Source organism: Diceros bicornis, chromosome 23, assembly GCF_020826845.1.
Source record: "Diceros bicornis minor isolate mBicDic1 chromosome 23, mDicBic1.mat.cur, whole genome shotgun sequence".
Taxonomy (NCBI): Eukaryota; Metazoa; Chordata; class Mammalia; order Perissodactyla; family Rhinocerotidae; genus Diceros; species Diceros bicornis.
This window is the reverse complement of record NC_080762.1, coordinates 26494854-26521377: the sequence shown is the minus strand read 5'-3', so window position 1 is coordinate 26521377 and position 26524 is coordinate 26494854. Positions and strand designations below refer to the sequence as shown.

General features: G+C 39.0%; 1 protein-coding gene across 2 annotated transcripts in view; it reads left to right on the top strand.

The window, feature by feature from the left end:
• Positions 1–26214, top strand: part of AFG1L (AFG1 like ATPase) — a 185993-nt gene extending 159779 nt beyond the window's left edge. For both annotated transcript variants that reach the window (XM_058566509.1, XM_058566510.1), the window contains exons 11-13: positions 20682–20822; positions 23823–23936; positions 25900–26214. In XM_058566509.1, the coding sequence (XP_058422492.1) occupies positions 20682–20822; positions 23823–23936; positions 25900–26028 (384 nt within the window). In that variant the 3' untranslated portion in view covers positions 26029–26214. The remainder of the gene's footprint in view (positions 1–20681; positions 20823–23822; positions 23937–25899) is intronic.
• The last annotated feature ends 310 nt before the right edge of the window (positions 26215–26524 follow it).

Genomic DNA, 26524 nt, shown 5'->3' with positions numbered 1-26524 from the left:
ATTAAAATTTTAAAAATTAAAGTGGTCAGTAACTTTTAAAAATTACAATTTGTTTTTACTTTTAAAGTAAATGATCTCACTTGGTTTTAATAATAAATGTATCACAGCCCTAAATAATAATTGGGAATAGTTCTCTAAACAGAAGACCTGTATGATGAAATGATTGGTAAAGTATTGAGAAAAAAAAAAATCTAGGCCAACCAATTAATATGACTATAAAACCCTTTAAAGATCTTGTTTAATTTTTAAAACTAGTTTTAACACTGATGGCTTTTCTAATGCTTACCTACCAACTGGCTGAGGTTTTTTTAAACAGAAAAATTTTTTATCAAGTAATTCTTTGATTCATCATTTTTAAATTTTTCTGTTTCCCACCATTAAGTATGTGAGTTGATATACTCCATAGTACCTTCCCCCTAGATTAGATCAGTTGACTCAAAATTAGTAATTACTTGGGACCGGCCTGGTGTTGCAAGCAGTTAAGTGCGTGCGCTTCGCTGCGGCAGCCCGGGGTTCGCTGGTTGGGATCCTGGGCACGCACCAACGCACTGCTTGGCAAGCCATGCTGTGGCAGCGTCCCATATAAAGTGGAGGAAGATGGGCATGGATGTTAGCCCAGGGCCAGTCTTCCTCAGCAAAAAAAAAGAGGAGGATTGGCAGATGTTAGCACAGGGCTGATCTCCTCACAAAAAAAAAAAAAAAATTAGTAATTACTTTAGTACATTACTAATTAGAATATTTAATAAGATATATCCCATTAGATGTATTATTACTTTGAGATATATTTTATAGAAAAAAGTTTGAAAATTGTGAGAATATACTATTTTTGTTTCTTAAAATAGTTCGATGAAGATATTATTGAGTCAGACAAAACATTTTGAGAAGAAAAACTAGAAATGAGCTATAATATCAAGAAATTATAAGATTTCCACGTATTTTAGGGTCAAATATTACTTAACTCTTTTATCTTTTATTGTTCATCAAGAAATATATGTTATATAAGATCCCCCCCATAATATTGTTACATTGATTTGGTGGTCAGCAACTATTTCTTAAGTTCTTCCATATCTGTGTGCCACTATGTTATGAGGAATATAAAAGAAGTGTAAGAAGTTTCTTTCAAAGAGTTTACAATTTAGTAAAGGGTATAGCATGAACCAAATACCAGACAGTGTAGTAGAGTGGAAAGAGGTCTTTGAGATATGAGTCAAGAGATATGAATTCCAATTCTTACTCAGATGCTATGTAGCTGAGTGGTCTTAGGCAGATCACTTAACCTTTCTGGGTCCAAGTAACTCATCTGTAAAAATGCATGATGTGAGTAGGTAGTTTCTGTCATTATTTTCAGCTATAGCAGTCTATTTTAAAGAGCTGTGCTCACTAGTTTAGTACATATTATGAATGCATCAGGAGTTAAAAGTAAAGATGGTAAGGATTGGTAAGATTCTGAGGAGACATGAGACTTAAGGAGGAAATTGATCTTGACCTTGAAAGGTGAGTAGAATTTAGATGAGCAGAAGGTAATTCAACCATGATCTGAAACCAAGCACTAAATGTTTTAGGAGGAACAGAAGACATTTGCCTAATGAGAGCAGAGTGCATGTTGAAGAGAAAAGGGAAATAGAATGAAAATGTCAAACAGATCAGCCATAAAAAACAGGCAGAGAAATGTAGACTTCTTACTGTGATCCACAGAGAGTCATTTTAGGTTTTAAGCAGGAACATGGTACATAAAGTAATGTTTTAGGAAGATTAATGGGGCAGTGTACTCTAGGAAAGGCTGTAGCTTTCACCAGCATGTTCTAGTGGATCAGCAAATAGTATCTCCTCTGGGAAAGGTCCTCCTTTCGGGAAGGAAATTTGGTTAAATAAACAAACATGCTAGGTGTTTGTTTAAGTTACCATGTGCAGGGTAGCAGAGAGAGCCCTACCCTTTTTATATTTTATGGCACTTGCCCTAGTCATTCAAATAGATATTTACTAAGTATTTAATGGAAAGTTGGCATAGTTCTAGATGCTATAGGGGGTACCAAGATGAATAAGAATCAATCTCCACACTTACATAACCTTAATTTAGAAGAGAAAATGTGATCTGTACCTGGATCACTAAAATGTGAGGCAGATTATAATTAGTACTACAGGATCAGTAGTACTAGATGCAACTATGAGCTTTTTAACTGCGGCAACTTTAATATATGCTATTGGAGCTGGAATTACCATGGCTGCAGGCACCAGACTTGCCCTCCTATGGATACTCGCGAAAGGATTTAAAGTGGACTCATTCCAATTACAGGGCCTCGAAAGAGTCTTGTATTGTTATTTTTTGTCACTACATCTCTGGTCGGGAGTGGGTAATTTGCATGCCTCCTGCCTTCAAAGAGGAAGTGGGCCCTGAAGGCTGGAGTGTTAGAGATTCTACTGGTGCAGGACATGTGGGAGAAAGTATGAATGGTGGCTGTTTGGTTGTTCCTAAGCATAGGGGATCATGAGGAAAATCTTTGTGATCTCTTCCTCCTCTGTGGTTTTATATTTATATGAAAAACACAGAGGTAGGAAATTACAGAGTATATTCAAAGAACTGAAAACTCAAGAAGGTCTGCTATTAATGACAGAGTAGCTCCTATTTACCAACCTACCTGTAGATCACAACTGTAAACTCTGGACAAAATCTAAAAAATAACTATCTGGAAGGTGCTGTTGAGCAACCAAAAGCATAGAGAAAGTGGAGTGCAGTTAACACTTGGAAGAAAGGGTTGATACTGGTGAATTTCTTATTTTTATAGTTTTTTGCCTAAGAGCAGATCTAGTTAGCCTCATGTGAGACATCTAAAACTCAGTAGAAACCTGAGTATTCCTGGCTTGAGGAACCAGAGACGAGTGACCATATCAGCTGGGAAATAAGAGGAGAAATCATGGGAAGGAGAGAACCCCAGAGGAAAGTCCAATATTTTTCACACAAACTCTGCCCAAATCTTGAGCTAACCTGTGAACTACACATGCACTGCTAAGGCTAAAAAAACTGAACAGAGATTTCAGTTGCTGCTCATCACAGAGGAGACAGAGTTTGGAGTTTGAGACTAGCCATGTTAATTACCTGCTAAAATAGCAACAACAAAAATTCAGTATACTTTGGAGAAATATAAAAGAATCCTAAATCTCCACAACATATCATTCACAATATCCAGAATTCAAAATTACTAGGCATATGCAGACACAGGAAAATCTGACCCATTTTAAAAGAGAAAATCAACAGAAGCTGACCCTGAGATGACACTGATGTTGGAATTAGTGGCGAGAAGTTTAAAGTAGTTTTTATATCTGTACTCAAGAATATAAAGGAAAATATACTGATAAGGAATGAACAAATAGGACATCTTAGCAAAGAAATTGAAACTATAAAAAAGAACCAAGTGGAAATTCTAAAACTAAAAATTCTAGATCTAAAAATTTTAAAGTTCCCTGTATGTACTTAATATCAGATTGCAGATGACAGGAGAGTCATTGAACTTGAAGACGGATCAATAGAAATTATGCATTCTGAAAAACAGAAAAAGATTAAATAAAAGGATGAAACCTCATGACATAAATTATATATCAAAAGTCAAACTATATCATTGGAGTCACAGAAGGAAAGGAGAAAGAGAATGGGGCAAAAAAATTTTTTTGAAAAAAATAATATCTGAACTTTTTCCAAATTAAAAAAAAAAAAAAAATCTGAATTTACAGATTCCAGAAGCTCAACAAACCCCTGGCAGATACAAAGAAAATCACTCCTAGGCGTATCATAGTCAAACTGTTGAAAACCAAAGAGGGCCGGCCCCGTGGCTTAGCGGTTAAGTGCACGTGCTCCACTGCCGGCGGCCCGGGTTCGGATCCCGGGCGCGCACCGACGCACTGCTTGTCCGGCCATGCTGAGGCCGCGTCCCACATACAACTAGAGGGATGTGCAGCTATGACATACAACTATCTACTGGGGCTGTGGGGGAAAAATAAATAAATAAAATTATTTAAAAGAAAACTAAAGATAGAGAAAATTATAAAGCAGACGGGAACAACAATATGATTAAAGACTGACTTCTTATCGGAAGCAACAGAGACCTGAAAACAGTGCAACAACATCCTTATAAAGTGCTAAGAGGAAAAATACCTAACAATCCAGAATTTTCTTTCCAGAGAACTTAAGAGTCATGGCTGGAACTTAGATTATGTGTAGGAGAGTGGTGTGCTCTCAGACAGGATAGGTGGGTTGAAGTCAGTGTAGGGAGGCTTGCATATTACCTGGTAGAGTTGGGGTTAGAAGGTTCATCACGATAAAACAAACTAGTCATTAGTTTTTAACAGATCTGTGTTGGATAATCTGGCTAAGATGTACAAGATTGGCACTGCTGCTACCATATATGGAGCCTTTCTGTGCATTAGATGAAGCTGCTTTTCAAGATGGGCATTGAGCTAAGTGAGCAAATCATGCCTTTATGTGGAAAAAAGAGTGCCCCTTCCTGTAGGTGGATACTGCCCCTCACTAGGGTGCATAGTTTGGCAAACAGAGCATGGACTGAATTTCAGCTCCTAATTGCGCCCTAAACCATATACATGGTAGATTGGAAAGAGGAAGATGAATAGGAGAGAAATCTATAGGATTGGATACACAGAGTTCTCAGGGCCAGGGACAAGCCACTGAGGACTCGGATGTTTTCAGTTTGAATGACCAGAGGAATGGCAGGACCCTTAACAAATACCAGAGGTAGAAGAAGGGGGCTTACAAACAATTGGAAATCTAGGACTGAAGGTACAGATCTGGAAGTCATTTATAGAGATGTGTTAGTTTGGAGTCTAATGACATTGAAAAAGAAAGAGATGAGGGGTACCGGTGGGGTTGGAAAGTCTTGTCATGAGAGTCATTGGAAATAGACAGAGCCAAAGTCCTAGGACAGATGAATCAAGGTACAATAGGAACAATAATTTCCCACCATTTTATTGAAGAATTTTTAAAAATAGAAGTAATTTACAAGATTAGTAACATCTTGGGATTTGAATGTTACTTTGTAGAAGGTCTTAATAGGCATATTTAACAAACCGCTGCTCATAACCTAATCTTACTGCTTTTCAGCCTTAATATATGTGAAAAATTCTGTAAACTGTAGATTATTCACACTTACATGGAGATATAAAAATTATCTTGCATACCTTTTGGTATTGTCAACTTCTTTCCTGAACTTTCTACATTGCCCTATCATGTCCTAATACAAATCCAAATTGTTAAATATTCCCATCATTCTGGACTGCTGCAGCCTTTGCAATACATTCCTAGTATGCTTTACTAAAGCCAGTGATGCTTTGCTTTTCTCAGGCTACATCTTCCTTCATACAATTCCATGTTCATGAAATAGATTTCTACTTCCCTACATCAGACAAATTCCCTCTCGTTGAAAACCCGCCTTCTCTCAGAATACCATTCTCTATGTTTAGTACTATGCACCTGATGGCTGCTCAGTACGTACTTGTTAACTAACTAAATTAACAGAGGCTCTGCTGTGTATCTTCTGACGTTTTTACTGACAATTTGTGTCTATGATTCTCTTTTGCTTCTTATTTAACTAAAAGCAAACTAAATAACAATACAAGCTTTAAAAAGAAGTAGAAAAAGAATAATTTTTGCTTGTATTTATTTATACTTTATTTGATTCCAAAAAGTTATGTGTGTACACACATGTGTATGCAGACTCACACACACACACTCCCATAGAATAAAATAGATTTTTTTTTTTAGTCAGGGCAAAAGGAAATAGAGAATAGTTAAGTTGAAAGACAGGAAAAGTTAGTATACATAAAGCCATGTCATAAACTTCTATAAAGTTCTTAAAATTGAACAATTAAATCAACTCTCAGGGCCGGCCCCATGGCTTAGCAGTTAAGTGCGCGCGCTCCGCTGCTGGTGGCCTGGGTTCGGATCCCGGGTGCGCACCGACGCACCACTTCTCCGGCTGTGCTGAGGCCGCGTCCCACATACAGCAACTAGAAGGCTGTGCAACTATGACATACAACTAGCTACTGGGGCTTTGGGGAAAAAAATAAATAAATAATTCAGACCACTGCTACTCACATGTTTAAAAAAAAAAAATCAATTCTCAGCCTCCTCTTAGACAAAGAAAGAAAAAAATATTCAGTAAGTTAGAAGATAGAAGCAAATAAGTTACTCAGAAGAAGTGAAGATTTTTCTGGCACTTGGACCTTTCATAAAGGGATTTATGAAAGGTGCCAGCGGACAATTTCCTCAGAACCATTCCTGCTGCCAATATAAGTTTGTATTGTATGGATTCTTATATACAAGCTGGGGGCATAATGACAAAGTACAGTTCAATGAAACTAGTGCCATGGAGGTCAAAAAAGTGCTTTATAAGTAAGCTTTTCTCTTTATTTATCTGGCTTATACCAGAGAAAGGGGAGGTATACCAGATGTTTTAAATGTTTAGATATTGGATAGACTCTTGTTTAAACCTTTCATGAATGTTGTGTATTTTAATAAAATTTGGGCAGCAGATAATTCAAGGTTGTCTTCTTGGCAAGAAGATGGAGTGAAGAATTCTATTGGTCTCCCTTTTGAAGGGTTTGGCCCTTTGTGTATCCAGCAGCACAGAGAGGCATTCTACCTTGCTCTGATTCACTTTTTAATATCTTTAGAATATGAATTAGCATTTTTAACCTGATATTTCCATGATTTGGAAAGCAGAATAGTGGGAGGAAGGATAATGACTCTCTGATGTCCACTTCTTTTCCAACTCTGATTAGGCTTTTCAAATATCCTAACCTAAGAGCATTCCATTTCTCTGCAATAAACTCTCACAAGGAAAAGCAAAATAAAAATAACAAAATCTCTGCATTTATAAGACTTTAACATGTTCAGAAGTCATCATTCTCAAATTTAAAATAAGTTCTTTGCTATTCTAAAGCCTTTTCTCTCTTTTCTTTTTGGTGTCCTAAATATAACTTTTCATGCCTCTTAGCTCTGATTTCCAAAGGAAAAGGAAATTGATTGACTTTTCATTTCAAATGACCATGTAGGACAAGTAGCAAAGGGTATAAAACCTCACCATGCACCTTGTTTGGGTAATCTTTCAGATTTCTTCTGGATAGATCTCAAAGCCAGACAAATTTGTAACACTGTCTTTCCTCCCACAGAGATGTAGCAAATACTGCCCTCTACCGAGGGGATGCTCAGAATGGCTCGATTATGTTAATGATGAAGTGCTAGTCTTCGGTTACCGATTTCAGAGATTTTGGTGGAATTATGTTGTTACTAATTACTTCACCATATACATTCCTATTAAAATCATTGTATTTAAAAATAGAAAAAAAAAAGATGGAAACATATTTTAGCCTTGGCCATATACATTTATTACCTTCTGTAGTCTGTACAATCAGATATCATAATTAATGTCTGAGGCATTAATAATAATGTTTAAATTTCCATTTGTTTTGAACTAGTTAAGAAAATCCCTTTTCCAGTGGGAAATTAGAAGGGCGTTGTTATAGCGTTACTTTAATAAATGAGTTTGTGAAATAACTCTAGCAACAGTTGGGCTATTTTTCCTCCCCCCGCCAATCTTTTTTGCTTATAGCCTGTAGCCTAGAAAACCAAAATGAAAAATGCAGAGATAGGTTAAAAACACAACATTAGAAGAATATGAAGAGGCAGGAAATTATTAGAATCATCATGACTATAAATAAGCATCACTGAATGAAAGCATCAATATAACCGCAAGGCAATATATAAAAACTGCAAAAGCATCTCCATGAGATGGTAAAAACTAGTGGTAAAAAATCTATTATACTAACCACCTGGGATTGAGTAAACCAGATAATCAGTGTCTGCTGGATTGCTGATATCTAGATTAGTCATTTCAAAGAACTAGCTGTTTGTATAGCTAAAATAAATTTTCCTCATTCTTTATTATATTAAAAGATTAATTATACATGGTTAATTAACAGTAGAGGATCACATTAAATAAACTACCTTCCAACCAAAAACTCCTTAAAGAAAGTAACCAATGAAATAATTACACACACACACACACACATTTGTATATGGCATGTTTTTTATTTATTTATTATTTTTGTGTGTATGTGAGGAAGATCAGCCCTGAGCTAACACATCCATGCTAATCCTCCTCTTTTTGCTGAGGAAGACCGGGTCTGAGCTAACATCTGTTTATGGCGTGTTTTTGAAAAGTGTCATGCTATCTGTGCTGCTGGATATGAAGAATATGGGTTCTCTTATTAGGCTAAATGTCAGTATAATGCACTATTCAGCTACTTGTGTTGTTCCCATTTTTCTAGAACCTGGTTAGCAAGGGAGCCTTGAGAAACAAAACCTAGTAATCCAAAGTGTCCCCATGGCTTCTTATAAAATCTAAAGCTTAAACTTCTCATTACCTTAGTTCAGAAACTTTAGATACCATGAGAGCTAGTAGGAAAGTCTAGCTAGGTTGAAAAATCCTGTGGTGAAGGTAGATTCTAGGATGTGGTTACCCAATGTCTGTGAGGGAGGCTGTGAAGGCCCATTTCCATAGCCTTAGAAACCTGAGAAGCAATTCTCTTTTTCATCGACTCTAGGCTGCTTTCTGACTATCCCTTACACTACAGTTAAATTGAAAACTTAGGCTAAATAAGGTACCCAGGCAGGACTTTCTAATTCCAGAAGTATCTGGAGCCTTTCTGAGTGGTGGGCTCTGAGCTACACTAACTCATTCATTGTTGCTGATTCCGTTGGCTGCTTGAACCCAGCTTATCCCATTTCCAAAAGGAAATTTCCTTCAAATTTTAGATGTCTATTAAACAGTTGGACACTCCATCCTAGTCAGATGCTAGCTAATTGTTTAACAACTGATTATCTGGTTTACTCAATCTCAGGTGGTTAGTATAACAGATTTTTTACCACTAGTTTTTACCATCTCATGGAGATGCTTTTGCAGTTTTTATATATTGCCTTGCGGTTATATTGATGCTTTCATTCAGTGATGCTTATTTATAGTCATGATGATTCTAATAATTTCCTGCCTCTTCATATTCTTCTAATGTTGTGTTTTTAACCTATCTCTGCATTTTTCATTTTGGTTTTCTAGGCTACAGGCTATAAGTCAAATGTTTTTATGCCAATTGTGGGAGTTTTCCACTCCCCAAATGAACTGGAAGTATTCCTAAGAATGAACCTAGCACAGTGCTTTTCACGTAGTAGGCACGCAATAGATCTGCTTTGATGTGGCTTGTGTTTTGAGAAAGTTGTCAGTTCCCAAATCTCCATAATGAGATATCTCCAGAATTTGGAGTTCTGTTACATACACAAAGCTAACCGAGTGGGGATGGGGAAAGGGTGCAATTGCCTCTGGTTTGCTGCCTGAATTTTTTAGTTAAGTCATTGTTTCTACAAACTCTGTTAAAACAAGAATATGACACCCCCCAAAAGAGTACTATATTAACCATTATTATTTGGCCATAGAAGGATAGAGATTTGAGCAAAGATATGGCAGATTTAGGTAGAACCAGCCTCCTGCAAGTAGTAAAACTTTTCAGCACCCAGAAGAACATCTTCTGAAGTAGAATGTGTAAGAGTTGGTAGTATTTTCTGGAATGGTGAGATTTTCCCTGCTGGGTGCTGTAGACTTCATACTAATAAGTATACTTACTTGTGGCTAATGCTTGTCCTGTAAGATTTCTCATCTTAAGGTGCCATATGACCAATCTGGGGAAATTATTTACTCTACAAGTGCACACATTTCAGTGCTCTGTTTTTCTAATTAGTATCTTTATTAATTTGATGCACATATACATGATATGTTTAGTTTGTTTTGAAAAGGACACGTTCATCCTAATTCCATTCAAGCATTTTTTTTTCCTATTAAAAAGTACCTCTGTTTAAGATATGAGGTATTATCATTTTTCTGTAAACAAAGCAAGATGCCACGAATACTTGTATAATGAGGAGCTTTCAGGGTATCACTACATAGAATTTGTAAAGAGGTGTCTATACAGATAAAGAGTAACCCTTAGGACAGTATAATCTAGACAGCACTTGAAATAATAATCGTCCTACTTGAGCTGAAATAATGGTGGCAGGACAAGCATTAGCCAGGCAGAAAAAAAGAAACTCAAGCTGACAGCTCATTCGTGTATGTTGAAGTGGATCAGCCACTCATGGCAGGGCAGAAGGCAGCCTGGTGGTAACGCTCATGCATTTCACATTGGTGTGGCATTGAGAAAATCCCCACTCCTGGCACCAGGGTCAAACCAAAGCACAGAGCTGTGCTGTTTCTCATACAGGAGAAAGAAGAGATCAAGCAAGCTCTTTATTCCTAAAAGTTTGTTAGAGAAACTGTGCTACATATAATCCAGCTGTATACTCTCGATAATTAAGGAAAACAAATGCTCTTTGCAAACTCATTATGGATTTAAAGTTCTTTAAGTTTTCATCAGGTTTCCACAGAAACAAAGAGTTTGAAACAATAGTCGAGAATGCACAAACCATCGCATAAGTGGATTTTAATTGTTCCTGTTTAGAAAATTATTCAGATAACCAGTCACATCAAAGACTATTAAACTTTTTAATTGCTCAGGTAGAAAGATGGAGAATGTCATCATTATCTATCACAAGAAGAATCTGCATTAGATAATGCTACTTGAATTCTGAGCTAGAATAACATACTCAAGGATGCTACTAACTGAAGTGCCATTTAGTACTCAAAAATAATCATATGCTTTAATTATTCATAGGACACAATGCACGGATTTACAGTACTAATTATGGTTTCAAAAAGTGTCTTATGCTATGGTTTACTTACATAGGAGGATCAACTAATGCAAAACAAAAGTATAAATATTAGCGACTGCCATAGATATCATGTGCATGCAATTTAGTGATATGTTAGTGAGGTCAAAAAAGTGGAGAAATGTGTCTTCTCTGTGTTTTGCAAAGTTCTTGTAGGATTTAGTACAGTGCCTTATGTTAAGCATGCAGTAGTTATAACTGATTTTGAAGAAGACTTGGTGATAGTGTATTCATTTATTCACCAATCTTGTATACGCAGGACTCTGTTCCCTGCTCTGTGCTAGGTGCTAGTGACATGGAGGGGAATAAGATAGTGCTGACCCTGCTGCTGGGACACCCAGTCTTGTACAGTGGAGTCAGTGAGGGTGGCAGCTACAAATTTAAATAGATTTGTGACTCCTCAAGCTCTTTAGTTTATGCATTTGTGTTGAATATGTTACACATTCACTCTTCATTATTATTAGGGAACATGTAGGGGACTAAATACCTGAAAAACAAAAACCAATATAAAGTATACTTTGTTTGGGATCAGTAAAGATCTTCAACATTGTTTTGATACAACATCATTTTGTTTTTACTCTTTTTTGTTATAATATATTTTGTTTGTCTTCCCTTTGGGAAATACAGGAAAATCTAAAAAATAAAGAAGATCGTTAAGTCTTTAAGTCTATCAGACCATTTAGGGATAACAATTGTTAGCATTTTTTACATATTTACTTAGCCTTTTTCCTACAAATATATTTTGAGCAAAACAGATACCTTAATACAGTTATAATTTTGCATTGTGCTTTTTTTACTTAGCTTTTTATCATGTGTTTCCGTATCAAAATATTTTTTATAAACACCATTATTTGTTGGCAACATAGTATTCCATTATATGTGCCATAATGTATCGAGCCATTCCTCTGTTGTTATATTTTAAAGTTACTTTGTAGTTCACATTGTTATAAATAGTCCTTTTGTATAGCCTTTGGTTGAATTTCTGATCATTTCCTATAGATTGATTTCTAGAAGCAGAATGACTGGTTAAATTTCTGACTTCTTTTAGGGTTCCTAATACAATCTAACAATTTTTTTTCCTGAACAATTGAACTAATTTACTCTTCCAGCAGCAGTGGGTGTCTCATTACACGCTTGCCAGCGTAGAGGTAGTATAATTTATTTTTCTTTGCAAAATTGCTATATAAAAAATGTTACATCATTTTGTCTTTCTTTAGTTCCTACTGAGCTTGACTATATTTTTCATTTGTTTTATTAGCCTCTTCTACTTTTTATATTTTCTGTTCCGTGAATTGTATATTCAAATTCTTTATCCATTTTTCTGTTGGAATGCTCTTACAATTTTAGTTTTATTGCAGTCAATCCTTGTCTCCCCCAATTCCTTTTTCATGTCAACTTGTTCTCTCTCTATGGCTTTCTGTTTTTATTTGATTGGGTCCATGTCTTCTTGCATTCTGTAAAGATGCCACATAATTTTCTGGCTTTTTTTCTTCTAGTTCTTTTTTTTTTCCCTTTATCTCCCCAAAACCCCAGTAGATAGCTGTATGTCATAGCTGCACATCCTTCTAGTTGCCGTATGTGGGACGCCACCTCAGCATGGCCAGACAAGCAGTGCGTTGGTGCGCGCCTGGGATCCGAACTCGGGCTGCCAGTAGCGGAGCGTGCGCTCTTAACCGCTAAGCCACGGGGCCGGCCCCTTCTAGTTCTTGTATACAGTAAATCATAAGTTTTATTTTTGGAAATAAGCTTTCTACTACACCTTAAAAATTCCAAAATTGATTACAAAAATCAATGAACATAAAATAAACGATGATATATGTGTTTACATATATTTATCAATTATGTAAAACCAGTCTTTTGCTATAAAAGCTAGATCATATTTTTGTACATGTGCTGGACTTGCTAATGACTTCTAAAATATGAGCTTTTCCTAGTAAATCTCTCTGCAGCAAGTACAGTATTTCAGTTAGCTATTGCTGTATAACAAATAATGCCCAAAATTCAGTGGCTTAAAAAAATAATCATATTTTATTGCTGTCTAGTCTACAGGTCAGCTGGAAAGTTCTTTTGATCTGTTTTGGGCTCACTTATGCATCTGCAGTCAGCTTTGCTGATCTTGGATGGGCTCTCTTATCTGTTTGGGGAGCCAGCTGGCTGTCCCGGGATGCTTTCTCAGTTTAGACAATTGGCTTTCCTTCTTATGTTCCCTCCTCCTCCAGCAGGCCAGCCTACGTGTTAGAACAGAGTGAGCAGAAGCATGCAAAGCCTCTTGAGACCTAAACTCAGAATTGGAAAATTGTCGCTTTTGCCTCATTCTATTGGCCATGGTAAATTACAAGGCTAGCTCTGGTTGAAGAGTTGGGCAGAGAGACTCCATGTCTTAATGGGAGAGCTGGAAAGTCAGAATCCAAAGGGTGTGGACAAGGAGGCAAGAGCTGTTGGAGCCACTGCTGTAATCACACTACCCCACAAAGGCATTCTTCATTTCTCCAAAAACGTTTTAAATGGGTTTTAAATTATCATAATTTTCTAGAGAATTTTTTAGTTAATGCATTTGAGTGCCCCAAACACCTTTAAACACTGAATGCCAGGGAAAGAGGGGATAAATAGTGGCAACAGTAGTATCAACTTATCAGTCATAGTGATCAGGATGTCACACATCAAAAATGATACTATTTGTGAGGCACGTTGGGCTATATAAGATGATTTGGCAGCATCTGTATGTGGTTTGGTGAAAACATTTATTCTATTTCTCTATATTATATAATTATGAAAAGAAAAATAAATTTACAAAGATATTTTAAAATATATGAAATATGAATTTGAACAAAACTTTCAAATAAAATATTTTCAAATTTGTAATGAGAAAAGTTGCCTCCATGAGCATAACTTTTTAAAAACCAGGTTTGATGCTGAAAATGGCTAAATGCAGTTTCTGATTAAAATTTTTTAATGGTAATCTGAAGAAAACTTGAGGAAAAATTTTTGATACTTACTATCTTGTGTGAATGAGAATCCTTGTTCACACAGGAGCTGTTAGGAAGTCTTCCACTTCAATAATGGTGGACTCTTTGTCAGAAATTTGCACCAACCTTGTAGTTAGGACAACAAAGAAAGCTGGATGAAGTAAGTATTAGGATAGGCTACCTGCTGAAACAAACAATCCCAGAATCTCTGAGACTTAAATAAACATGTGTTTCTTGCTCATATCACCATCCAGTGCAGGTTGGCTGGGAAACTCTGCTCCGTGCGGTCCTTCATGGATCCAGGCTTCATCTCACTTGTGCTCCTTGTGGTCCTTCATGGATCCAGGCTTCATCTCACTTGTGCTCCTTGTGGTCCTTCATGGATCCAGGCTTCATCTCACTTGTGCTCCTTGTGGTCCTTCATGGATCCAGGCTTCATCTCACTTGTGCTCCCTGCAGTCCTTCATGGATCCAGGCTTCATCTCACTTGTGCTCCTTGTGGTCCTTCATGGATCCAGGCTTCATCTCACTTGTGCTCCCTGCAGTCCTTCATGGATCCAGGCTTCATCTCACTTGTGCTCCTTGTGGTCCTTCATGGATCCAGGCTTCATCTCACTTGTGCTGCATGCAGTCCTTCATGGATCCAGGCTTCATCTCACTTGTGCTCCTTGTGGTCCTTCATGGATCCAGGCTTCATCTCACTTGTGCTCCTTGTGGTCCTTCATGGATCCAGGCTTCATCTCACTTGTGCTCCTTGTGGTCCTTCATGGATCCAGGCTTCGTCTCACTTGTGCTCCTTGTGGTCCTTCATGGATCCAGGCTTCGTCTCACTTGTGCTCCTTGTGGTCCTTCATGGATCCAGGCTTCATCTCACTTGTGCTCCTTGTGGTCCTTCATGGATCCAGGCTTCATCTCACTTGTGCTCCATGCAGTCCTTCATGGATCCAGGCTTCGTCTCACTTGTGCTCCTTGTGGTCCTTCATGGATCCAGGCTTCATCTCACTTGTGCTCCTTGTGGTCCTTCATGGATCCAGGCTTCATCTCACTTGTGCTGCATGCAGTCCTTCATGGATCCAGGCTTTATCTCACTTGTGCCTCTACCTCATTTGAGTCCTCAAAGCCCTCTCTACTGAGCCAGCAGATGAGTAAAGGAAGTGAGGTTTCTGTGTGGGAGGTTTTTATGAGCCAGATCAATAAGCGAAGCATATCACTTTCTCTTATATTCCACTGGCCTGGACTTAATCATATGGGCACACCTAAATGCAAGAGAGGCTGGGGAATATAGATTAGCTCTGTGCCCAGGAAGATGAAGAAAATATGGATATTGATGAGCACTAGCAATCTTCTTTAAAAAAGTGAGCTGAGTGGAGCTTTTGGCAGCCTCACTGAGTTAGTGGGACAAAAGTCAGAGACTAGGGCCAGCCAAGGATGGGGACCTAGTAAACTGCTCCCCACTTTGGATGGAGCCCTGAAGGCCTGCACTCCAGGAATAAGTGTGGACGTGAAGTAAACCATTTCTCTTGTGGACTTCAGTCAAACTTTGTGTGAGCCGAGTAGCTCAGAATACAAGTCTTGAACTTCAATTTTTTTCTACAAGTGTTTTTTTTCAAAGATAAATCCAGTACACAAAGATAGCCAAACATATGAGGAGACAAGACACTGTGGATGCAAACAAGCGAAAGCAACAAACAATAAAATTAGGAACATAAGATATTGGAATTATGAGTCCATATTTTAAACTGAGCTTGCATATTCAAAGAAATTTTTTAAAAAGCTAGGCTCAGAAATTTAAGTGTAGGGATCTAGAGACTAAAAAAAGAGATATATTAGCTTTGAGAAAGAACCAGTAGAAATTCTAGAACTATAAAGTACAATAACCAAAATTAAGAACTCAATGGATGAGTTTAATAGCAGATAAAACACAGCTAGGGAGAAATACAGTAGACTAGAATATTGGTCAGCAGAAACTATTCAAAATGAATCATGAAGAAGTGAGTAAAAGGAAAATACAAAAGAAAGGATAAAAGAAATGGAGAATATGAAGTTTAACCTGGGTTCATTTAGAGTACCAGAAGGAAAAGAGAGGGAGAATGGAGCAGAGGCAATATACATGTGCAGACATGCTGGATAGTGTCTGATGTTTATGGAGAAAAGGAACATTGACAACACACTAATCCTCAAACGTATGTGGAGAAAAGTTGCTCAAATTAGGACATGATATAAACGGGTATGTGTCAACCTAGGCTGTGACGTGCAGTTTGACGTTACTAGGCCTTTGATTTGGGGAACTTTGGGGCTGCGCTGGGAGGACTAAACGTGAATGATTTGGGAATGCTGCCGTTCACCCCATCCCCTCCCTCTCTCTCATCGCCCTAGTGTGAAGAATCATTAGCTGAATACAAGTGTATAACTGAAGTCAGATTTCATCCCAAATATCAAATCCTTTATCCTTTTGCCAAACTTTAAAGGAGAAAATATATGTTCAGCTTATGTTTTATTTTCTTTTTAAATGTTTCTGAAAAAGTTCTACTTCTATAGATTAAGAAAACTTAGGGAAAAAGAAGAGAAATGTCCATGACAAAACATCTCACACAGATGAGACATAGATGATAAGATGCCCATTATAAAAATGACCTCCAAAAAAGCATTATTGTTGTTGCTGTTTAAAAGTAACACAAGTTCACTGGGGGAAAAGATCAAAAAAGTATGACAAAGAAAGAAAGTTCATCTTGTATTCTACCATCCAAAGATAAACACTGTTAACATTTTGGTCTATGTCTTTCTAGGATATAAAACATACATATATATATACATATATATAGGATATAAAACAAAGGCTTGCCTTGGGAGTGGGAAATTTCGGCCAACTAAAAAGTGGGATTTTTTGGTAGGTGTTTTAATTATTTTGGGTATAAAAGATTATACAAATGGGTATAAAAGAAGGAATAGGCCTGCCCCCCAGTCTATGTTGTGTTTTATTCATACATTCACTCACTCATTCATTCAGTAAGTATTAAGCACTTCCTATGTGCCATGTACTAGGTTAGGGGCTGTTCGTTATGTGGGCCTAGGCCTTTCCGCCACATGTGGTGCTAATGGTATTACCAAAAGACATGTGGGAGGGAGAGGGCCTGAGGCAGACGCTGTTTTTGTCATCTACATATGACTTCGTGGAGGGCTAAGGTGCCGGGAGGGCAGATATTTTGGTGGACCAGAGACAGCAGAAAGAACCAGAGGGAGCAGCTTTTACCTCCTGAGTGCCAGTGCAGAGGCAGCCTGGAGTCCGTTTAACTGTTCACTTTAGGCTGCCTGGCTTCATGAGCTGAGGAAAAGGTTATTTAATAGTTAATAAAAGAATAGCTACTATTTATTGTCTGTTGTATGCCAAATGGTGTACTATGCATATATCATTTCATTTACTTCTCCCAATTAACTTTGTAAATTAATAACTAACATTTATTGAGTACGTACTATGTGATAGCTACTGTTGTAAGATTTTACATGCAGTCAATACATCGAATCCTCAGGACAAACCTGTGAGACAGTTCCTGTGATGATCCCCCTCTTACAGATGAGGAATTGGAATTGCAGAGAGACTTGCTCAAGGTCACATGACTGAACATGACAGACCAACAATTCCAAAGCCTCTACCATATATTCGCCCACAGCTGTTTAACTTATTTAATTAATGAAAAATACTGTTTCTGAGGAATAATAAACCCCATCTCCTACCAAATTCAATCCTGGACGTTTGTGTGAGTGTCACTTTTTAGACACTTCAACATTGAAGCCAGGATAGGAAAACATACTCTTTAAATACGACTATTTTTTTTATTGTGGTAAAATAATATGTAACATAAAATTTACCATTTTAATCACTTTTAAGTGTACAGTTCAGTGGCATTAAATACATTCGCATTGTTGCGCAACCATCACAACTATCCATCTCTAGAACTTTTTCATCATCTCGAACTGAAATTCTATGCCCATTAAACAATAACTCCCTAGCCCCCAATGACTTGTTTTTAAAGGAGTTAGATAACTGTATAAAGCTTAGTTTTCTTTATGTGAACGAGAACATAATTGTTTTAGGGATATGAAGGAAAGATATATTTGCCAGTATAACGGTAAATGCAGAACCTACTGACAAAGGTATATAATTTGTGAAAATAGCTGAGTGGGCAAGATTCTGATTTTCAGTTGCCCTAGGCACTTCAGGGCACTTCTGATAATCATTTTCCTTGGGCACGTAGTTATACTGATAGAAATCACATCCATGCATAAAGAGTGAGCCTAATTATACATAACTACATACCTAAGATGTGGTTTTACCTTTTTTTTACATATACTTTATGATTTACAAAAGATGAGACACTAAATTCTAACTGATCTCAAAAAAGTAGTGTGTGTCACCCTCAGAGCATGAGAGTCTTATTGTATGAATTATCCTTTTTACATGAAGACACTGTATCTTGCCTTCCCCCACCCCCTTTTGTTTTCATGACATGGGGATTCCACGGTCTCATCTGGTCCCTGCTGTGACTCCGAGGACAGGCAAATGCACAAAGGCTGATTTAGGGTTTTGGATGTAGCGGCTGGTGGAGCAAAACTACCTGGTCTTATTGAGAAAGACACTTCTCTACATCCTCAAGTCATTCGTACTTGAGGATGTACTTTTGAGCCCAATCATTTGAGCTCAAAATAATAAAAATTAAAAAGCAGCCAAGGGGCCGGCCCCGTGGCTTAGCGGTTAAGTGCGCACGCTCTGCTACTGGTGGCCCGGGTTCGGATCCCGGGCGCGCACAGACGCACTGCTTCTCCGGCCATGCTGAGGCCGCGTCCCACGTAGAGCAACTAGCAGGATGTCCAACTATGGCATACAACTACCTGCTGGGGCTTTGGGGGGTAAAAGGGAGGAGGATTGGCAATAGATGTTAGCTCAGAGCCGGTCTTCCTCAGCAAAAAGAGGAGGATTAGCATGGATGTTAGCTCAGGGCTGATCTTTCTCACAAAAAAAAAAAAAGCAGCCAAAATGGTTTGAGTGCTAATGTATGCCCCTGGCACTGTGCTAATTGCTTTAAATGTATTATTTCCTTTAATCCTCAAAATCCTGTGAGATAGGAATCAAATTCCTGTTTTGCAGGTGGGAAAACCCAGGAACAGAAAGATGGTGTAACTTGCCAAAGGGGTTAATCAGTGACAGACTAAGGATTGAAACCCAGGCAGGCTGGAGCCCCTGCTGCTAGCTACTCTGTTAACGAATGTGACTGGTCCATAACAGGCTTGACAGCAGGGTTCCTTTGTAACAGGGTCAAGGTTAAAGCAAAAAAATATTTACACATTCGAGCCCCTACGTGGGTGAAGTGAGCAGGGGAGTCCCAGCAAAGGTCAGGCACTTCGTCTGGAGGTAATGGCTCTCCAGCCAGGGAAGGGGAATGGGAAAGACAAGGGTCATCTCCTTCCAGCCCCATTTGTTATCTGGTTGGTGAGAGGAGATGGAAGGAAGGGACATCTCTAAACAGATTTCCGAGGGCGTCAGGTCATGCTTTGTGGGCTCTCTCTGGTTTTGTGCCCTTTGCCCTAGGTCTTATAATTGCTGCCTCCTCCTTAGCACTGCTCTCCCTTGAGGGAACCACTTCTCCAGAGCCTAACTCTCTGGTTTACTTTTACCTCCCTACATCTCCATGCGTAGTCTTCTTTGCTGAGTGTAACTGATTTCATCTGGTTGTTAGGATGGATGTGGGCTTAAATGAATGGACTCCAAAGTGAGATTGACTCTCCCCCTCCTCATAATTCCCTAATTCTCCCAGGAATGTAGCCGGATCTGTATTTCTGAAAGAAGGAGTTTTAGTGCAAATGACTCCTCAGGTGAGGGAGACATTTCTGGACAGGGAGGAGTATTGATAGATTCTGCCAGAAATTGAGGATGCTCAGCCACTTGTGTCATACGGATAGGTCATATTGATCCAGGAGCTTTCGGAGGTTCCTCAGAGTAGCTCCTGCCCCCTTTAATCTCCGGTCTCCTCCACACTCTAGCAGGGCCAGAAACACTCTCCCGACTCCTGCTCGTGGTTCTTGCTCACAGGGTACTGTCATCCTCACGCAACTTAGAATGAGGAGAGGTAGCATTTCCTGAGAATGTTCCTAACCCCAAAGAATGTGTTTGCAGGTAGTTTTCATAATTTTCATGCGTTCAATTTATGTTTGAGGAACAAGAGCCTTACATCTGTAGGTGGCACCTTTGTGGATAGTTTTGTGGACCTTGAGAGTTGTACCCTCCTCATATGGAGCGGTAGTACGCTGTGCCAAATTGTGCTCCAGTTCTCGGTCTACTCTGGTCATTAAAACCCTCTTGTATTGCCGACAGAGGTTAGCAATGTTTACTACATTGCACTTGAATAATTGTACCTCAAATTAAATGAAAAATATATTCTGATGATTTTCATACTGAAGTTTAGTCTTTATTTCAAAATGGTGACATAATATTTAGCATGCCATTGTATGATAGCTCCATTTAGCAATAGTGACAGTTTGCAGATGAGTCATAGGGAGGATTTATTAGGACATGTTTAAAGTTATGTCACGTAAATAAAAATTGAAGACTGGATTTAGGACGGGGGCCTACAAGGTACCAGCCGAGGTGGCTAGAGCTATTCCTTCAGTCCCCACCATGCTCTTGTCTTCTTTCTTGCCTACTCTTTACATCACTATTGCAGCACAGTACACACTGTCCTCAGCCTGTTCTGAAAACATTGCCCCGCTTGGTCAAGTTACCCCAAAGCTACACCATGACACACCGTGACAAGAAAAAGAGGTGTTTTTAAATTAAACTAATCCAAGGGCAACCAGAATTGGCTTATTTCAATTTTCTATTCTTTATCTCGTTTTAATTACAGCCCCTTGGAGCCAGTGACTATTTGGAACTATCAAAGAATTTTGATACAGTATTTTTACGAAACATTCCACAATTTACGCTGGCGAAGAGGACTCAAGCTCGAAGATTCATAACGCTCATTGATAACTTTTATGATTTCAAGGTAAGGATATAGTACATTTTCTCAAAATGAAACATTGTGGACCGTGGAGCCAGGTTGCCTGGGCTGGCATCCTGGTCCACCACTTACTGCACTTCTTGTGCCTGTTTCCTCATCTGCAAATCAGGAATGATGACAGTATTCACTTCAGAGAGTTGTTGTGAGGACAAAATAAGCTAATCCATGTAAAGCATTTAAATCGCTTGGCGCAAGCTGAATGCTGTATGAATACTATTAGCGGTAGTATAGTAACACTTCCATCATAAGACACTCTGCTACATTAATGATTCCATCATCCAACTAGATGTATCATGTGCCCTGTCTATGCTGATATACAACAGCATGCCTTCTCTGGATTGAGTCCTCAATAAATATTTGTTGCATGAATAAATCATTGGACTGATAAAATAATGAATGAACAAATGAATGAATGACTAAACGACCGTCCTCAGTATTGGAGCTTTCTCTCTCTATGACGCAGAATCCCCAGTAACTGGCGTGGTACCATTTTGTTGTTTGTTTGTTTCTTAATCTGTGTGTTTTAGCACAAGTTGCAGAGCCGTCATCTGTTCATCAGAGGCTGTATAGCTTAGTGGTTAAGGAGTGGGCCCTTGGGCCAGCTGTCTGCCTTGAAGACCAGCTTCACCTCTTGGGCTTCAGTTGCCTTCTGTAGAAAGAGGGGGTCATAATGGTACTTATCTCGTATGGGTGTTGTGAGGATTAAATGAGCACGTACGGCACTTAGAACATTGCGTGGCATATAGTGAGCTTTCACTGAAGGCGAGCCACTGCACTATTAATCGTGTATATCTGTAAATATATATTTACAGTAAAAGTATAAGTACAACTTCAAATTAGAGTTAACTTAAAAAGTTATTTTACTGTTAGATAAAATTTTCCTCTCTATTCCTTATACAGAAATGGGTAGAGCGGTGGTTCTAAAATTGAAGGGACTTTGAGGGGAGGAGGAAAGTACCAGAATCTGCTGGGAGGGAGAGGTGAGATTTCAGTCTTTCATTTATTCATTCATTCGTGCAACAACCTTTATCATGCCCAGCACAGTGCTGAGCTCTAGATATTCAATGACACGCACAGCCAGACATGGCGCCTGCCTTCTTGGAGCTTATAATCTTGTGTCGAAGGGACATTAAACAGATGTCACAGAGCTAAATGTAAAGTCACCATTGTGGGATGATCTCTTGGAAAGAGAGAGAGGAGTTTGATGCTGGGAGAGTAAACTGATCTTTGTGGGAGGGTGGGAGGTTCTTCTTGAGGACCACCTGCATCAGAACCATCTAGGCTACTTAAGACCTGGATTCCAGAGCCCACCCCATCCCCGGCCCAGCAAATGAGCCCTAATCCCAGGGGATGGGGCCTGGAAGCTGCATGTTCACAAGCTCCTCAAGTGCTTCTTATAAACGCTGAGAAGTGATGGCTGAACTCCACATGCAGGGTGAAAAGGGGTCACCAGGGTGAGGGTTTGCAGCAAAGGTCCCGTGATGGGCTGGAGCATGAAGGGCGGCCAGCGTGGCTCTGGTGCAGCGCTGACAGGGACCCTCCTTAGTGAGTGACATCAAAATCTGCTGCATGCTCCCATGGGGCTGACGTGTGTGATCAGGGAGTCAGGAGAGGCAGGAAGCTGGAACACCAGAGCTTGGGCATCAAGTCCTATCACTTGTCTCCACTGGGTCACTCATCCAGAGACTCTGCTCTGAAATAATCATGTAGGGTCTGGAATAAAGGGAGTGAGCCTGGAGGTGGCAGTCTGTTTTCAGAGGGTTAATTCTTCAAGAAGAAAGGAGTAGAGGGGCATTAGTAGGTGGTTCTTAGAGTGGAGGATTGATCCACTTATTTTTTTATATTTCAGCTAGGAATACATTACAGAAAACTTAAGGTCCCCATCCCTCAGTCCCACCCCCTAGTCCTGCCTCACCCTCACTGTGTCACTTCTTAGTTAAAGGGAAAAAAGATTTATGTGGCAATTCAATGGAATACCAGAACCACTCTCCTAACACTTGCTTCTCCTAACATTTAACTAAATCACGTATTTAAAGTTTATACTCTTTTTTTAAAGAGTAGTTGAAATTATCTTATTTCAGAAATTGGGAGCATTAAGCAGACATTATTCTAGAATGTATTCATGGAAATTTGTGAAATAAGGGTATTCCCATCTAAATAATGAAAAAAGTGTCATTTGTGATTAAAAGAATTTATAAGAGGAGATAGAAGGCCATTTGGATATGGAAAAGCTGGTCCCAAATTTCAACACATTGTTTTAAAGTATTGGTATAGTTATTTAAATAATGATTTTAAAAAATAGCTATGAGTCCTGAAAACAAGTTCAGGACTCTTTAAACATCAAGAAGAGTATGTTTTGTATTTGAACTAGTGGACATAAAATTTATAAAAATATAAAAGCTGTTTCCAATATATGATCACATATGCACACTCACTCAAACACATAATCAAGAAATATTAATGTAAAGCTTAGTGTTTTTGAAGGCTGTCTTGGCAGGATGCTGATATAAGTGGAGGTTCTGGAAACTCAGGGTGTAGAGTAGCTAGCAATGCATGAACTTAGCAGTCACTGTAAAGTGGTAACCTCTTTACAGTGCATCTGGGGAGCATCTTTGATGCATGGAGACGGGCTCCAAACGGCCAGGTATAAATGTCAACCTCGGGGTGTAGTGGAAAGACCGCTGGACTTAGAACCAGAAGATCTGGGCTGGAATCACGAGCTGAGACCTCTCCAAGCCTGAAGTTAACAACGAAACCTTTCATAGGATGTTATAAGCTGTGTGGAAATATTTTGAAATTTTAAACTATGCAGTTTAAAAATACCACTTTAATGAGACATAAACTATTAGAAAAAATATGAACATTTAAAAGCAAAAATCTGAGCTCTCTGTTGTGACAGAGTTATATTTTGTGAGAGATTTGTTCTTATCTTCAACTTGTGAAATGTAGGGAGTAATACCATTTCCTCATTTTCCTCTATTTCAGGTGCGCATAATTTGCTCTGCATTGACTCCTATCTCAAGCTTATTTTTGCATCAACATCATGACAGTGAGTTGGAGCACAGCAGAATACTGATGGATGATTTGGGGCTGAGCCAGGTAGGCGATATTAACATAATCTCTTTTTATTATGAAACAGCTTAATTGTCTTTGGTGTGATACGTGGCTGCACTTTGAAGAAAGAATGCAGTATATATTTAACCACTGATTTGCTGCTCTCTTCTAAAGCTGGATGGCAGACTTATTCTCAGTGTCACTGAGTATAGAGAATTACAGTCTGAGAGTGGAAGGAATCTTCATCTTCATTTTTGCATCTGACAAAAACAAAGTCCAGAGAGGTGGGCTAGTGGGCCCATGGTCACACCACTGACTAATGGCAGGCCAGAGCTGGACACCAGGGCACCTGTGTCTGACTTCTGGGCTCATTCTGCTACACTATGCTGTCTTTCTTGGATATTCTTCTTCATGTCCTCTGGATTTGTAGAATGCACGATATAGTATCCAAGCATGTGGGCTGGCTGTTCCAGGATCAAGGAGTGCCTGACAAGGCCCTTGGCTTAAAAAGAAATCCATGATTCATCTCCCAGCCCCCATTCTGTAAACATTTATGGAGCACCTGTGGGTGCCAGGCTCTGGGGACACTCGGTAGGGAGCCAGGCAATGCTGGTCCAGTTCTCCTGGAGCTTGGGGTCTGGTGATTCACTCCAGGCCAAGTAGGAGTGACTTTACATTTCCTTTGTCTGTATGAACGTTACAGGGCATGTTTCTCAACTGTAGACAATGAAAATATTAGTTAAAATTTTAAATCTATGTATAAACACTCACCCCCAGAATGAGGGGACCCCCATTCTTCCAACCCCAGAGGTGAAAGGCCATTTGAAATGAAGTAACAATTCCTTATTGACTTCAATAGACATTATGCATTCTCAGGAGTTTGGGAAAATGAGGCCAATAGTCCTTTAAAAAGCAAACTTTCAAAATATGATTACTTAATCCTACATGTAGAAATAAGTAGCTGCTTATAAATCCATGTGCTGGGACCTTTAGAAATGATGGTTTCTCAAAGAGCATACTTACATCGAAATAATGTCTTTGATAATTTGAGAGGATACCCTTGAGGGGCTACATCATCTCGCTTTCTAAAGTCCTTTAAATCATGGGCTCTTAAATTTGTCTCCCGAGGATAGGTTCAGATATAGGGTAGAGTGAGCTCAACACTCAGGGCTCATAATATATGAAGAAATCAGGGCATGTGACTGCAGGGTCATACAGAGTTACAGTGGGTCAATGGGCAACACAAACTTAGGAGTCCAGAACTTTCCTCGGAAAGAGTATAATAGCAAACCCCTAAGGAAAGAGACAAAAATTCAACGCCCACTTACTGGCCGCAAGCCCACGTTGGTATCACCAGTTCTAGGCTGTTTACTGGCCTCAGAGAGTGCTCCCCAACTGACCCCTAGATGGGAGGATGGAACAGCTCAAGACCAGAAGCAGCACTGGCCTTCCCAAAGTCAGCTCCCAGGCACAGTCTCCAGGCCCCATACAAGACCTCCGTCATCCAGGTGGAAAAGGCTCTTGAGAGGTTTGTCCTCAGGGCCTCCCCTTGGGAATGTGGCCCTGCCTATGAAGCTTCACAGGAAGGCGTCAGCCTCTTCTTAACTTGCCAGAACTGCTGTTTTTCTCTGTTACTTATTTCTGGCATGCATTTTTGGAGAAAGAATTCCTTTTCTGTCTGGAATGTCCTTCCTTTAGATTTTGCAGAGAACTTTCATCTGAGCAAAAATTTTCATAAATGGATTTTGGGGTGTTGTTTCAGCTTTAATTATTCTTCTAATGTTTTCCCTCTGGTAATTTGTTCTGTTTATTGATTATTGGTTTAAATTAGTTGATTCTCTAGTCTAATTTAAGAGACTGTATATGAAAAAATTTATGGAACATTTTAAAATCTAAACAGACAAACCTAAAAAGTTTTTTTAAACCTGTACTTAGTTCTGTAAACTTTTATTTTTAGTGGTTTTAATTGGTGCTGGGTTGTTGTTTCGTTTTGTTTTTTGGTAACCAGGAGTCCGCAGAAGGACTCTCCATGTTTACCGGAGAAGAGGAAGTCTTTGCATTTCAGCGCACGATTTCCCGACTCACAGAAATGCAGACTGAACAGTACTGGAACGAAGGGGACAGAAGCAAGAAGTAACCGTCACTTTTGTGTGAATAAAACGCTGGGCAAATGATTACCACAGGGAGAACTCTTTATTATGAGACTTGAAGGAATCATTTTCTCATCATTAATTATGCACTTTGTCTTCTGGACCATTTTTATCTAAAATTGCTGTCAAATAATGTAGTGGATTAGTAAGTTAAAGCCATTTTTCTAGGTCTACTTTTTGCCTATTTATTTGGCCTTGTTTCTGCACCACAAAATTAAAATCAGCACTCCTGAAGATTAACGTAGGACCAGACATTTTGGCTTCATATCAAGCCACTTGAATGAACCTTGAATACACACACACACACACACACACACACACACACACACACACCTGGTAAATGCAGAGTGTCTGGGCATCTCCAAGCTTTGGCTACATGGTAGCCGCACGATAGAAACACATCTTTCATGAGAGGGTAAAAAAAAAAAACCCTGCATTTCAATTTAAAACAAAGAAACCCTTCTGATCTTTTTTGTTTTATCC